We start from the raw sequence: 14,431 nt of genomic DNA, 5'->3' as shown, positions 1-14,431 counted from the left end.
TTGAAATTGGATTTTGAGCTATTTTACAATGTAAATAATTTAAGCATGTTCTGTTTGCTCCATTGCTGCATGTATAAACCTTTTTCACTTGAATGTAATGACACTGAAATACTTCGACTCTTTCGCTTATTTTCTTATTCTATTATACAGTACGAAAAAAGTTTGATCTATCTGAATCCTGAAAGAGACATAATTTACAATAGAGACAGTAAGTCTCCCACTATGGGACAGACTTCTATTGTCTCTGTCATGCATGATGTCTTTCTTTAAATTCAGACGGGTCGAACGCTTTTCCTACTGCATACCACACCACCATTTATTATATTTTATATTGTTTTGTATTAATTTAAATTATTTCAATTTCATGATAATTGTAAAAAAGTATTAATAATTTGTGTTTACTTTTGTCAGCTCTATAAACCATTGTTTGTAAATAGTTCCTATGATTAACCATCACTAGTTTTACCATTGGAACATAATCTACTTGATGAGAATTCCTGGCATGTGTGTGAATCCACTGCCTTCATTCTCATGTCGATCTCCATTTTCCTAAATTATTAAATACTCAATGTTAAAAGGCGTATGAACAATTCTAGATTTTGCTTCCGAAATCTCCCAAGTTAAAGGAGAAAAACGTGGAAAAAGGTGGATCTGGCCCATCGAGTTTGACAACCGGTGGATTGCCGGCATCTTACAGACGAGCCTCGGAAGGTGGAGCTAACCTACAGATGAAAACTCGTGCCAAGGAGCCGTCTATTCTCTCAGACATTGAGGCGAAAATCAATAAGATTCTATAAACAAATCTATCTGGTGTTACATTTATTGTATCTGTATACGAGTCCGAGACAATTATGTAGTTTTTTAAGCGCATCTCCAGCTTGGCTGTGGCTTAGAAAAGTATTGTTGGTCTTGGATTTTTATAAATCCAGTAAATACAATCCTCAATCAATCAAATCAAAATATTATGACTCTACAAATGTTTCTTTTGGTTATTGTGTATCTCTGTTTGTGTGTGAGGGACAGTAATCCAAGAAAAAAATTTATTAAAGTTGGGACCATGTATTTAAAACATCATTGGTGGTTATTTAGTTGGATGAGGATCTTCTGAAATTATTTTAATATTATTCAAATTGTATTATCAAATGTAGTATCTATTTAACCTCATGAAATATCAAACAATAGTGTATGGTGTAATTAATATAGACTGTCCACAATAAATTAATATCATTTTAAACGTCTTTTACTAAAATCATCAGACATGAACTTCTAGTTATATAGACATCAATAATGAAACAACAATATTACATAAATCTATTTATAAATTACATTTACATGGGTATCTTTAGATATTATATACTATAGCGTTTGTACAACATTGCCTAAAACAAAATATAAAATTCATTCACTCAACGTCAACTCAATACGGGTGGGTCGATGTATTTACATTCGTATAGTAATAGGAACAGTCTTGGTTATTAACTTAAAATCACTGCAGTTAGGCAGTCAAATCTGGTGGTGGTCTTTCCAACGTGCACGGTCTCAAAAATTCCTGACCTCTCTCATGTATCCATTTATTAGACACTAAAACGAAACAAATTAATAAAATATTTTCCATAATAATTAATGAATTAATATTATTACCCCATTTTGAACCAGCCAAAACTGGACAAGCAGCATGTCTAGTCAATCTGTCACCGTCTCCGCTTGGGAACAAGTTGTACCAGAAAGCAGCAGTACCTTTTTTGGGCCAAAGAGCTGCTCCAATTTGAGGGAACACAGTGGCGCCACCTTGTGCTACATCACTCATCTAAAATTTCATTGTTTAATTAAATTATTTTTTTATAATATTAATACTGTAGAATTTTTTAATTTTGAAATAAAAACAAATAATAGATGTAAAATGATCAGCTAGAAAAAGTTCTAACAATAACAAAAATTTAATTGAAATTAAAAAAAAAAACTGTCAAATTTAAATTGTCAATTTTAGTCAAGTCAAATCTTATTTGCAGACAGTACAGAAACTGCTCAACAATGTTGTACGAAATATGGGATACCATTAAGGTAACCCTTGGTGTTTACATTACTCTGAAGGTGATTCGAAATATAAAGGACTTGTTGTTCAAAATTATTGGACGTGTAATAGAAACATGGAGACATTAAAGATGAAATTTGAAGACTCACGTAAAATAGTACAGTAGCGATGCGGTTTCCTGTGCCCAAACTCTTAAAAGCATTTTTTTCGTCCTTCTGAAATGTAATTTCAAGATAAATAATGTATTAAATGTGTAAAATAAAATATTAAAACACTATGGACTAGTTTTAATTTTTAAACTATTAAATATGTCAAGTGACAGGTAAGTACAAATTGCATTATATATAAATATTAATACCCTAGCGAAATCAAAGTGTGGTTCATAATGTCCGCCAATTCCATAATTAACCACTTGCAACTCTTCAGCAGTCTCCATGGTCAGACCTGTCATGTCCTCCACCCTTTGAGCAATATCAGCAATGTATTTGTGTTCATGTTCCTTCAGCCAGGCGGACTTGCTGATCCTGTACTGTGCGATTTCCAATTCTCCAGTCTGGGAGTTTTGGACTGTCGCCCTTCTGAACTATAAACAACAAATTAAACTTGATCAAAACTAGACTGAATAACTTACTCTAGGATGTGCCAATCTTTTGACTGTTTCGATCTCGTTGTCGGACATAACGTCATGGAATATGTACAAATTGGGTCCCAGGAAAGCCTCCTCAACTTTGAAAGGAGCAATCCTCAGGAAAGGCTTGTTGTGGTGCACATATCTGCATTTCAATTTGGCCACGGTCTCCGGCGGTAGGGAAACCTCTCCTCTGCACAGTTGTTCGTAGTGCTCCCTACTGTAGGTGTCGGGAACGATTGGCACTTCCACTGCCGGCACCGCTTCCGATTCGTCGTCCCCTTTACGTTTGTATTCCGACGATTTCTGCAGCTCCTCCTCGTAGTAAACCTTATTGCCCAGAGCTCTCGAATGGCTGGGCAAGATCTCGAGCAGTTTGTTTGTGAGATCCAGAGCCAAGTGGATGTTACCCTGTTTGTAGGTGGAGAACGCCAGGTACTCTAATATATCGCTCTTGTCCACTGTGACGTTAGCTTCCCGTTTCAGTCTGGCGTCCGCTTCTCGCATCCACAATTGGGTGTGATAATAATCCCCATTGTTGTAGGACTGGCGACCCAGTTCGAAGCAATCGGCCGCGCTTAATTCAGCACTATATTTCACTCCGTTCAATTCACCCCTAGCCAACGATGACGTGTCAAGCCGGTAGGTATCCTGGAGCCTTGTTAAAGCTACTGCGGCTCCGTTTAGGTCCTCATCAGTAGGGAATTTCATTGTTTCTTTGTATAAAGTTATGTTATTTAGGAAGTCTGGAATAAGCAAAGTTAAACAGGAGTTAGATCAAATGTGAAACTTTAATATTAGAGTAATTAGTTTGTTAAGATTTACGACTTGGATATTAATTGGGCACATTGATGTTTATGTCCTTTGGGCGGTAATTTAAGACTAGTTATTGATTGAAGTTATTGGAAGCCAACCAAGACGTAATAATGTCACTGTACAATCAGTTTAAGAAACTTCTAAATTGATCACAGAGTGCAGGTAAAGTGCAGCTCCAATTTGTGGGAATTATATTATTATTATATTGTAAAATTTTTTAATTTTGAAATGAAAACAAATTAATAGATGTAAAGTGATCAGCTAAAAAAAGTTCTAATTTCGTAATTTTATTATAAAGAACGAATAGAGTTTGATTCATCTGAATCCCCCACTACTACAGACTTCTACTGTCTCTGTCATGCATGATGTCTTTCTCTTAATTCAGACGGGTCAAACGCTTTTTCTACCTTATATCACATTACCATTTATTATATTTTCTATTGTTTTGTAATAATTTAAATTATTTCAATTTCATGATAAAATGTATGATAATTGTATAAGTATTAATAATTTGTGTTTACTTTTGTCAGATCTATAAACCATTGTTTGTAAATAGCTCCTACAATTAACCATTACTAGTTTTACCATTGGTACATAATATAATTGATTAGAATTCCTGGTGTGTGTGAATTCATTGCCTTCATTGTCATATCAATCTCCATCTTCCTAAATTATTTAATACTCAATGTATGAACAATTCTAGATTTTGCTTCCGAAATCTCCCAAGTTAAAGGAAATAAACGTGGAAAAATGTGGATCTGGCCCATCGAGTTTAACAACCGGTGGATTGCCGGCATCTTACAGACGAGCCTCGGAAGGTGGAGCTAACCTGCAGATGAAAACTCGCGCCAAGGAGCCGTCTATTCTCTCAGACATTGAGGCGAAAACCAACAAGATTCTATAAACAAATCTATCTGGCGTTACATTTATTGTATCTGTATACGAGTCCGAGACAATTCTGTAGTTTTTCTGTAGCATCTCCAGCTTGGTTGTGGCTTAGAAAGGTATTATGTTGGTCTTGGATGTTTATGAATCCAGTAAATACAATCCTCAATCAATCAAATCAAAATATTTTAGATTCTTCAAATGTTTCTTTTGGTTATTGTGTATCTCTTTTTGTGTGTGTTATTTAGTTGGATGAGGATTTGCTGATATTATTTTAATATTATTCAAATTGTATTATGAAATGTAGTATCTATTTAACCTCACGAAATATCAAACAGTAGTGTATGGTGTAATTAATATTGACTGTCCACAATAAATTAATATCATTTTAAATGCCTTTTACTAAAATCTTATGTCTTTTGGGAGGTAATTTAAGAATAGTTATTGATTGAAGCCAACCAAGACGTAATAGTGTCACTATACAATAGATTTAAGAAACTTCTAAATTGATCACAGAGTGCTGGTAAAGTTATTGATGAAATTTATGACAAAACTATAAACTAAAGTTGCTTTTTGTGCGAAAATTTAGCGTAGTGGAAATGAGAGAAACTTTTAAGAGGTAATATTGAATATCACCATAAAATCGATCTAAGAAACTTGTGAATTTACGACTGTTAAACTAGAACAAACTAAGTACTAATAGAATTATTGATAAAAATCTGGCACATCTGCAACTGAACAGTTCTAATTCCTACATTCCCGCATTGTTTGAGAGAAAAACGAAGGAAAACACAGCAATGCAGACTAGCTATTAAAACAACTCTAGGAAAACAGACCGGAATAACAAAGTGTGTTCTACACAAATAGCGGTTCCGCTGTGTTCTTTTCTTATTTTGGACATTACGACGTTGTAAGTTTCGGATAACTTCCATCTTAGCGTCCTAGTAATTACAATTAAGTTGTAATTAGCAAAAATTTATGAAATAAGCGAGCCATTAAATACGAATAAACACATATTACAAAATTTAGTACGAAATCACTCATTAAATAGTAATTATCGATATATTTAACTTCTAAATAATAACCCAACAAGGATTCTCTTAGGTAACAGTGACACCATAAGTGACATTTTGTGTGGATTGCAGTATTTACAGGACGGCTGTTGCACAATAGGTAACGTGCTTGAATTACAGTTTCGGAGAGAAATATCAAGGTGATGTTAGGTGTGCGGCATCTTCTTCAACATTACCTTTGCTAATGTCGGTCGTCATTAAAGATTCTACTTGCTGCCAATCCGTTGTTAACCTTTTCACCAGTGTGTAGGCATTGATCGGGTTGGAGATGTACAGTTGCACATCTTCCTCGGCTCTATTGTGCTGCTCTTGGTATAATTTTACATATCTGAAAAAGGGAACGAATAAAATTATAAGGAACAGTTTGTTCATAAAATGAAATCGACTTATTTCCGGCCGGCAAATTAAATTTTTAGTTGAAGCCTTACGACAACAAATCATTTATGTAACGAAATAACTATATTCTGCGTTATATAATATAGATAATATGTTTTTTATTATAAGTATTAAAAAACATTTGTTTATTTTATGACAATTTACACTTCGAAGCCATTGTATTAGAAAACATCTCATAAAAATGTATCAATTAATAATCTTATTAAACATGTTTCTATGTTCCTTTTCGAAATTTAATAAAAATGCCTTTTTAGAGTTTTATTACCTTTTTAATAATGTTGTAAAAGTTATTATTAACATGATTTTTGCAAGTTTTATTGGAAGACACCTCATAAAATATACATAAATAATAATTAATAGAAATACCATCATTAAAAATATATTTTCAAACATATATTCATTTGAACCCAGTAAATAAGCTGATGCTTCATTTTGTTGAACCAATTATAATCATAATTATGTGTTATGAAATAAGCAAAATTTTGTTTTACCATTCCAGCAACTTTTCCGTATAAACCTCGTTTCGTAACAGAAAATGCGAACGTCCAACAATAAAATACGACGCATAAAACAAAATAAAATTCCGGATTTTACTGAAGAATCTTATACCGTACATAAAACGTTTACGATATATTTATATGGATATTATGCAACGCGAATCGATTCGGGCATTTATTTTAAAATACAAAGGATCATACGTTAAATGGAGGATGGCAATAAATACCTAGGAGTATTTATTCTTGTTGTTTAACATAAATCGCGAGGAACATTTTGCGAAACGTGCAGCGTGTTCATTGTTCAAGTGGAATACTCGTGATTTTTGTTTCGTGCGTGTCTTGTTTAATCCGAGGAAAGACGTTGTCACCGCTGAAGTACATCAGTTGTGTTTTTAGACCAACTTTCCATTTAATTATATAAAGCGATAAGGGATTCTGTTAGGACAATTGGTTTTTCTAATTAACTGGGTTAAACTAATATTGACGCATCCATAAATTATTATTAATAATTAAAATTATTAATTTAAACTGATAAATTTTGAAATAACACATGCGGTTTCCTATTTGTTTAGATTGTTCACGGTTTTATTTGCCATGAGTAGTCGTTTATTTATAAAATATCCGGTTTTAAATCTTCATTTGTAATTATTTCGTTTATCAATATTTATTGTGTGGAATTGTTTATTAGGTAATCACATTTAGTATCATTTTGCAGCATCCGGGATATAAGGCGTGATAATGCTAAAATGTAACAATGAATGAATGTAATACAAAGTTGAGTTATTTACCTTTTCAGTAAGTCGACTTTTTGTTCCTCCGCCTGGATGTAGTTCTGCAACGTGTTAATAAGGAGACCTTCGGTGTGCAACAAATCCTCCAAGTCAGCCAATGCGGTGAACACTTCACCAGAAGCGTATTTTGATAATAACACCAACGTTATTACATGCCATGCATACATGCTGGATGGTTGCTTTGTCCTCTATCTGAAAAATACGTTGTACTTTGTTAGCAGTGTGTAATTGGCCCATTAGATGCATTAATTGGTGGAAGACATTGAGCATTTAGATTATCTGGATAATAATCTAGGAATTATAGAACAATGGTTCTTAATAGCCTAATTTTACAATAGATTTCGAAGGTAATGCACAAGATAAATTTTAATAAATTGGCTTTTGTTTCCAGAAGTCTGTGAAGTAACAACGATGGCTCAATTTTGTGTTTAAATGAACGATTGCAATTGCCTTTTAAATGTTTTCATATATTTAAAAATGTTGTGCCAATCAATGATGTTAATGACGATTAAACTAATGGGAATCATTTACGGTCGGCGTAGCAAACCTATGTGCATTAACGGAAACGAATTGTTCATCGACTGTTGAAATGCTCAAATACAATAGTTTCGATTAAAGTGGATAAAAACTTATTATGTAGTCGAGTGGACAGACTATGAAGGTTAATTTTTGAAAAACCAGACAAAATGGACGTTTTTTATAGAGGGTGATTCACCTAACTAACATATTCATCAGAAGTTTATATAGAATGAATAAAGGAATTTTAATTTTTTATAGCAATTATAATTTGACTGCTTTTCTAATTCATTTTGAATAGAATTTCATTTTTGGTTTCGTTGGAAGTGACATCAACTTATTAAAAATGATTAAAATGGCCTGCGACAGATTGGTGGTCCATCTAAAATGCCTGAAAGCCACAAATTTTAATGCTGGGAAGTTCATTTTTTGCACACACGTTAACCAAGAACCATCCAATAAGAAACCATAATTAGTAGTCTCAAATTCTGTACAAGGTGATCGTTATTTACGTTTTACTTTGTGCATCATAAAATATCAATATCAATGTTATTTTCAGTGGAACACCATGTATATTTAAGCATAATTAAATTGAAAATTAAAAAATCTTACGATTGGTTTATGATTCCTTTACATAAAATGAATATTAACAGAGATTTTAGCAAAAATGCAAATATAATAATAAAAATGAGAATTATTTTTGCCAAAAATATGTTAATATTCATATTATATATAGGCAATACTTACACCAATCGCTGAGTTTCTTAATATTCAATATAATTTTACTAAAACTTAACTGGTGTTTCTTTGAAAATATCAAATATTTGAAGATTCAAGATGCTCAAAATTAAACGTAAATAACGAACACACTGTATAATATTTGGGAGTACCAATAATAGTTCCTTATAGGATGGTCTTTGATTAACGCGTACGTCAAAATTGACCTTTCCAGCATTAAAATTGGTGACTGTACAGACATTTTAGTTGGACCACCAATCTGTAAAAATTTTTGAAATACAAAAAAAATTAATAACTCAAATACTATTAGGTTTAGATATATTATATGGTATACTCATTTTATTTGTAATTAAATGTAGAATTTAAAAATCAAAAAATATACATAACATTTTATTGAAAATAACAGTTATTGACGTTTTAAGATGTACAAAATTAAACGTAAATTATAAGATTTGGGAGTACTAATTATGGTTCCTTATAGGATGATCCTTGATTAAGGTGTACGTCAAAAATAAACTGTCCAGCATCAAAATGGGTGGCTTTACAGACATTTTAGTTGGATCATTAATTTGTTAAAATTAATCGTAAATAACAAACACTCTGTATAATATTTGGGGGTATCAATAATGGTTCCATATAGGATGGTCTTTGATTAACGTGTACGTCAAAGATGACCTTTCCATCATTAAAATTCGTGGCTTTTCAGACATTTTTGTTGGTTCATTAATCAGTTAAAATTTAAAAAATAATAATAACTCGAAAACTATTGGGTTTAGATATATGATATGGTATAGGCATTTTATTTGTAATTACATGTAAAATTAAAAAATCTAAAAATATACATAACGTTTTATTGAAAATAACAATGTTACTGACGTTAAAATTAAACGTAAATAACGAACACACTGTAAAAGATTTGGGAGTACTAATTATGGTTCCTTGATTAAAGTGTACATCAAAAATAAACTTTCCAGCGTCTTAATTGGTGGCTTCCCCGACATTTTAGTTGAATCATTAATTTCTCAAAATTAAATGTAAAAAACAAACACTCTGTATAAGATTTGGGAGTACCAATAATGGTTCCTTCTTTGATTAACGTGTACGTCAAAAATGATCTTTGCAGCATCAAAATTGGTGACATTATAGACATTTCACTTGGACTACCAATGTCCAAAATTTTTGAAAAAAGAAAAAATTTAATAACTCAAAAACAATTGGGTTTAGGTATAGGGGATGGTATAACCATTTTATTTGCCATTACATGTAGAATTCTATATACGAGGTGTAACACTGAAAATAATAAAGTTAATGCCTCAGATTTGTTGAAAATAAATGAAAAAAGTAGTTTAAGTCAAGCTACAATAATTTCAATTCAGTCTTTCTTTATTACTTCACAACCTTCTAGTAAATCGCCTTGTATACGTAGCGTACAATCCGCAGTGTATGTTCATAGATCCATCTGTTCAATATGTCACGATTGATGATATCATTGAAAATACTTGAGATTCAAGCTTTCGCCGTTCCGATACAATCGACGAATTTTTCTGTGACCTTAAGCTTTTGTATTTACTAAGCGGCAATTATATAATTACAATCCTTAAAGGTTACATGTGAGACGCTTTGTTTATGATTCCGAAAGGGAAACTGCATGCATCCTCTCTGCCTACATTTAACGCTTACAATGTGTGAACTCACTCGAGGTCGTTTTATGCAGATAAAGTTGTGTATGTGTGGTCGATTAAATAATTTCGAACGTACGTGACCGATGTTATGTCGGCAATGTCTTCTCCAAAAATTGTGCTTACGACGTTTGTGTAATAGAAACCGGTGCACCGTTTGTAAACAGACTCGGGTGCATTCTGGAAATAATTTGTAAGCGTTTTAACATGTGTGCAGGCCTACATTTTGATCGAATCGTTTTGTCTACTACAAATTTTCTAATTACTTTAATACGTGTCAGTTTCAGGACTGTTTAAGGCGTACAATAAACGTCTCACAAAATATCTACGATCTCAAGTGAACTTCTTGTGTTAAAATGTTTGTTCTTTCGCCTTGGATAAATGTTTGCTGTTGTATAACTTAATCTTCACATTTATTACAGCTGAGCAGTTTGCTCAAGAGCTTATTGATCCAAGTCTTTTCCGTGACAAAGTTTCCGGACGGGTAGCATCATTTTTAGATAAATATAAGGCATAAAATATTACGAAAACAATAATTAAAAAAAACAATAAGCATGGATTTCAGGAAATACATTTATGGGAATTGTATTTGTTTTCGAAATAACACAATAGTTATAGTAAATAACCGTAGAGAAACCTACTTTAGCTTAAGAAATGTGTTGTGATTTTGAAAAATTGCTAAAATATTCACGATTCTGACTTAATAATCCTTATGCAAGTGTATCATTATTATGGGACGTTTGCTTCATATTAGTAACAAAGTTATATTTAAAAATGGTTAAATTTTAACGACGATATTACACCGGAGCCGTAAACATTTTGCATTGCAAATTCCTCTCACAGAATTCACTTGTGACATTGTTACAGTATGTTTATGGAGGATTTTAATTGCAACACTGTCAAAATTGAAATACTTTCGATTTTATGTGCATTAGCAATTCTGTTTACCGTTTTATTGATCAGTAAAAGTTAAATATTTTACATGTTGCGTTAACGTTGATAATAAGTTTTTCAGAAGATTGTAAGAAGAACAGTAACGTGAGGAGTTTTGAACTGACTGCCTGTTAGTTAGTCCGTTACTCTAATTGTTAAAATTATTTGTTATTAATTGTGATGTATTGTAATTTAATTATAAATTATACTTTCTGTTATTATTTCCGTTGTTTTGTAGTTAATTTAGAATACAGGTCAATAGTCACCGTATTTGCAAAAGAGAAAATTCTGAGAAAATAATAATATTTATCTGTGTTAAAATAACTTCTTACTTTCAAAACACCTTACAGAAAGTATATTGCAATAAATTTAAGAAATGCGTAACAAATTCACCAATTCAATATTGAATAACAATATATAAGTAAAAACATATATGAAAAACTAATTCTTGGTTAACGTGGATGCCAAAAATGAACTTTCCATGATCAATAATCAGACTGTAATTGAATTACATGTATAATTTAAATATCCAAAAATATACAGAATGCTTTATTGAAAATGACTAAGTTATTGAAGTACTAATTTAAATGTAAATAATGAACACCCTATACAAAATTTAGGAGTACTAATTATGGTTCTTTATAGGATGATCCTTGATTAGTTGGACCACCAGTCTGTCAAAATTTTCGAAAAAAAAATCTCAATATCTTTTGATTTAGATATATTACATGGTATACTCACTTTATTTGTAATTAAATGTAAAATTTAAAAATCCAAAAATATACATAATGTTTTATTGAAAATATCAAAGTTATTGACGTTTTAAGGTGTACAAAATTAAACGTAAATAACGAACACACTGTATAAGATTTGGGAGTACTAATTATGGTTCCTTATAGAATGATCCTTGATTAACGTGTGCGTCAAAAATAAACTTTTCCGCATCTAAATTGGTTACTTTCTAGATATTTTAGTTAGATCAATAATTTCTCAAAATTAAATGTAAATAACAAAAACTCTGTATAAGATTTGGGTGTACCAATAAAGGTTCCTTATAGGATGATCTTTGATTAACGTATATCAAAAATGAACTTTTCACCAACAAAATTGGTTATTTACTGACATTTTAGTTATACCATCAATCTTTTAAAATATTTAGAAATAAATTAATAATTCACAAACTATTGATTTTGGGGGTAGAACATGGTATAGATATTTTTTTGGTGGTGGCCAGATAAATTAACAGAATATTTAATATTAAACATTTTATAAAATATTTCATAAATTTAATTCAAATTTTGTCCAGTCAGTATAAAAAATATATTTTAATATTCTGTATTTTGCTTTTTGACATCTTATAAATGTCGGAGATATTATTTTAAACGTATATATTAATTTGATTTGGTTGGACAAAGAAATACTATTAATAGTTAGCATTTATTCTTTGAGCAATTATTATTATTTTATGAAATTAATTCACTTTTAATGGGATGAAAGAAACATTGCTCTCTAGAGAAGAGGAAAATAATTAATATGAAGGTGTAAATATTGCAGATATCTCTAGAGACCTATGATGCTTCTGAAAAATGCTTTATAACGCTTGTTAACAAATATACAACACACAAAATTGAAATTACTATAAGAAAATATCCTAACAAAAAACAATTGCTTTTATTGACAAACAAATAGAAAAAATGAGTAAACGAGATCCTTTCTTGTTCTCTAGATAAATAAAAAATTAGAACAAATTTTCATAAAAATGTATTAATTATCCTGCCACAATTTTGGTGGAGTACTTTGAGGTGATAAATCCATGTTCAATAGGACAACATCAGGCAATTAAATATATATTTATCGTCCCCCAATAAAAGTTTGGATCCCAGGTTTGGGGTTCCTTTTCTTGGCATGGTAGAAGACTATTTCAAAAAATGAATAGTAAAATGGACAGTTTCGTATATAAAGATATAATGAAACCATTTACCAACGATAATTTACCAATTACATGGATTTTAAGCATGATAATGGGACGAAGCATGCATCCAAAGTTGTTCAAACGTGATTAAAAGATAGAAATGTTGAGATTTAACACACCAAAAAGCATTAAATTTTGATGTGTAATTTTTTTGAATAAAATATAAAATATTTTTATAACATTTAATTAGTAATTAAGATAGTAATGTGTGCTATTTCTCTAATCAACAGTGAATGTGAGATTCCAGAATTTAAAAAATGCGTAAGAAATCTCCCAATTCAAAATTGAATAATAATAAATGAACAAAAAATATATAAAATGCTAATTAGAATTAGACGAAATTTATTATGACAATTTTTTATGCTTAAATTTATAGAAAATTATACTTCCAACAAAGTATTAAAGATAATGGCAATGGATACAAATTTTGATAACCCTATAAATTATTAAATAAATCTCTATCTTCAAGATAAACAATTGATTTCAAATTGTAGATAAAATTTTGCAATGAATATTTAACGAGTTACTTGAATGTTTTTATTATTAAAAGGCAAATAGTATGTTTTAATATTAAATTTCATTAATGTAATATTTCAACTTGCTTATATCTATACATAGTTGTTAAGTAATTTCTATAAATTGTCACCAATTAAATAATTTTATTATAAGTAAATGCAAAATTCATTAAAAACTTCTATTGTATGTTCAATAATAGATTTAATTGTGCAGACCAATGAATAAAATCAGTCACATAATTAAATAATTGCTTTTATATTTTAATTTAAAAATAATATATTGAACGCACAATAATAAAATTATTATGTCGCTCTTTAATCTAACAGCAACTCACCAACTGATGAGTTAAATCAGTCCTATTAAAAATTAAGCAACAGCATACATGCAATAATTATTATTAAGCTGACCGTATTTATTTAGATTAATGCCAGTTAAAATTAAAGTATGCTTGTATATAATAAAACAATGTACTATCAACACATGAGGAAACAAATGTATTACAGAGTTCACGCTATCTCCGCAATAACTAAGACATATTGATAAGCCCTCAAATATTCTAAATAATTTATACGAACGGTCTAAATTTAGAACTGGGATCATGTCATTCATAAAAACGGTATGAGAAAACCAATCACCACACACACATGAAATTTCAATTAAATATTAAACGATCTCAGAAAATTTCCACGTCCGAAAAAATTCACCCGGCAGTTTTCGAACGGGCGAAAACGGCGAAGGATCGTCATTAACCGCGCACCCCCTCGGTTACCAACCCTAATCGGATACCCAAAATCCACTTACCACACTGACAAAATAATTTAGCGCCTCCCAAAATGGTATGTTTCGGCCCACCAAGTCACTGTTCTCCGACCGGCAACCGACACGACTGACATAAACTGAGCCCGGACCAATTAAAAACACACATGTTATTTATTTCCACCAGCCCGTATTCCAGAATG

General features: G+C 31.0%; 2 protein-coding genes across 3 annotated transcripts in view; one reads left to right on the top strand and one right to left on the bottom strand.

The window, feature by feature from the left end:
- The window catches only part of LOC109598532 (J domain-containing protein), a 21,396-nt gene extending 16,806 nt beyond the window's left edge, over positions 1 to 4,590 (top strand). Inside the window, exons 5-6 of one of the 2 annotated variants that reach the window (XR_007547624.1) lie at positions 597 to 897; positions 4,481 to 4,590. Coding sequence is in view for 1 of the 2 variants with exons in the window: in XM_020014445.2 (XP_019870004.1) it covers positions 597 to 797 (201 nt within the window). In the remaining variant the exon portion in view is untranslated. Of the gene's footprint in view, positions 1 to 596; positions 1,235 to 4,480 lie in introns of those variants that run through there. The other variant, XM_020014445.2, reaches the window with a different exon arrangement.
- Positions 1,302 to 14,431, bottom strand: LOC109598485 (prolyl 4-hydroxylase subunit alpha-1). Its single transcript, XM_020014396.2, has 8 exons — positions 14,274 to 14,431; positions 7,116 to 7,310; positions 5,611 to 5,762; positions 2,664 to 3,406; positions 2,391 to 2,615; positions 2,182 to 2,247; positions 1,642 to 1,807; positions 1,302 to 1,581 (listed from the first exon to the last, which is right to left on the bottom strand). The coding sequence occupies exons 2-8, from the start codon at positions 7,283 to 7,285 to the stop codon at positions 1,496 to 1,498; spliced, it is 1,608 nt and encodes a 535-aa protein (XP_019869955.2). The 5' UTR covers positions 7,286 to 7,310; positions 14,274 to 14,431; the 3' UTR covers positions 1,302 to 1,495.

This window comes from Aethina tumida, chromosome 3 (genome assembly GCF_024364675.1).
Source record: "Aethina tumida isolate Nest 87 chromosome 3, icAetTumi1.1, whole genome shotgun sequence".
NCBI lineage: Eukaryota > Metazoa > Arthropoda > Insecta > Coleoptera > Nitidulidae > Aethina > Aethina tumida.
The sequence above is the reverse complement of the archived record's forward strand: the minus strand, read 5'-3'. Positions and strand labels throughout refer to the sequence as shown.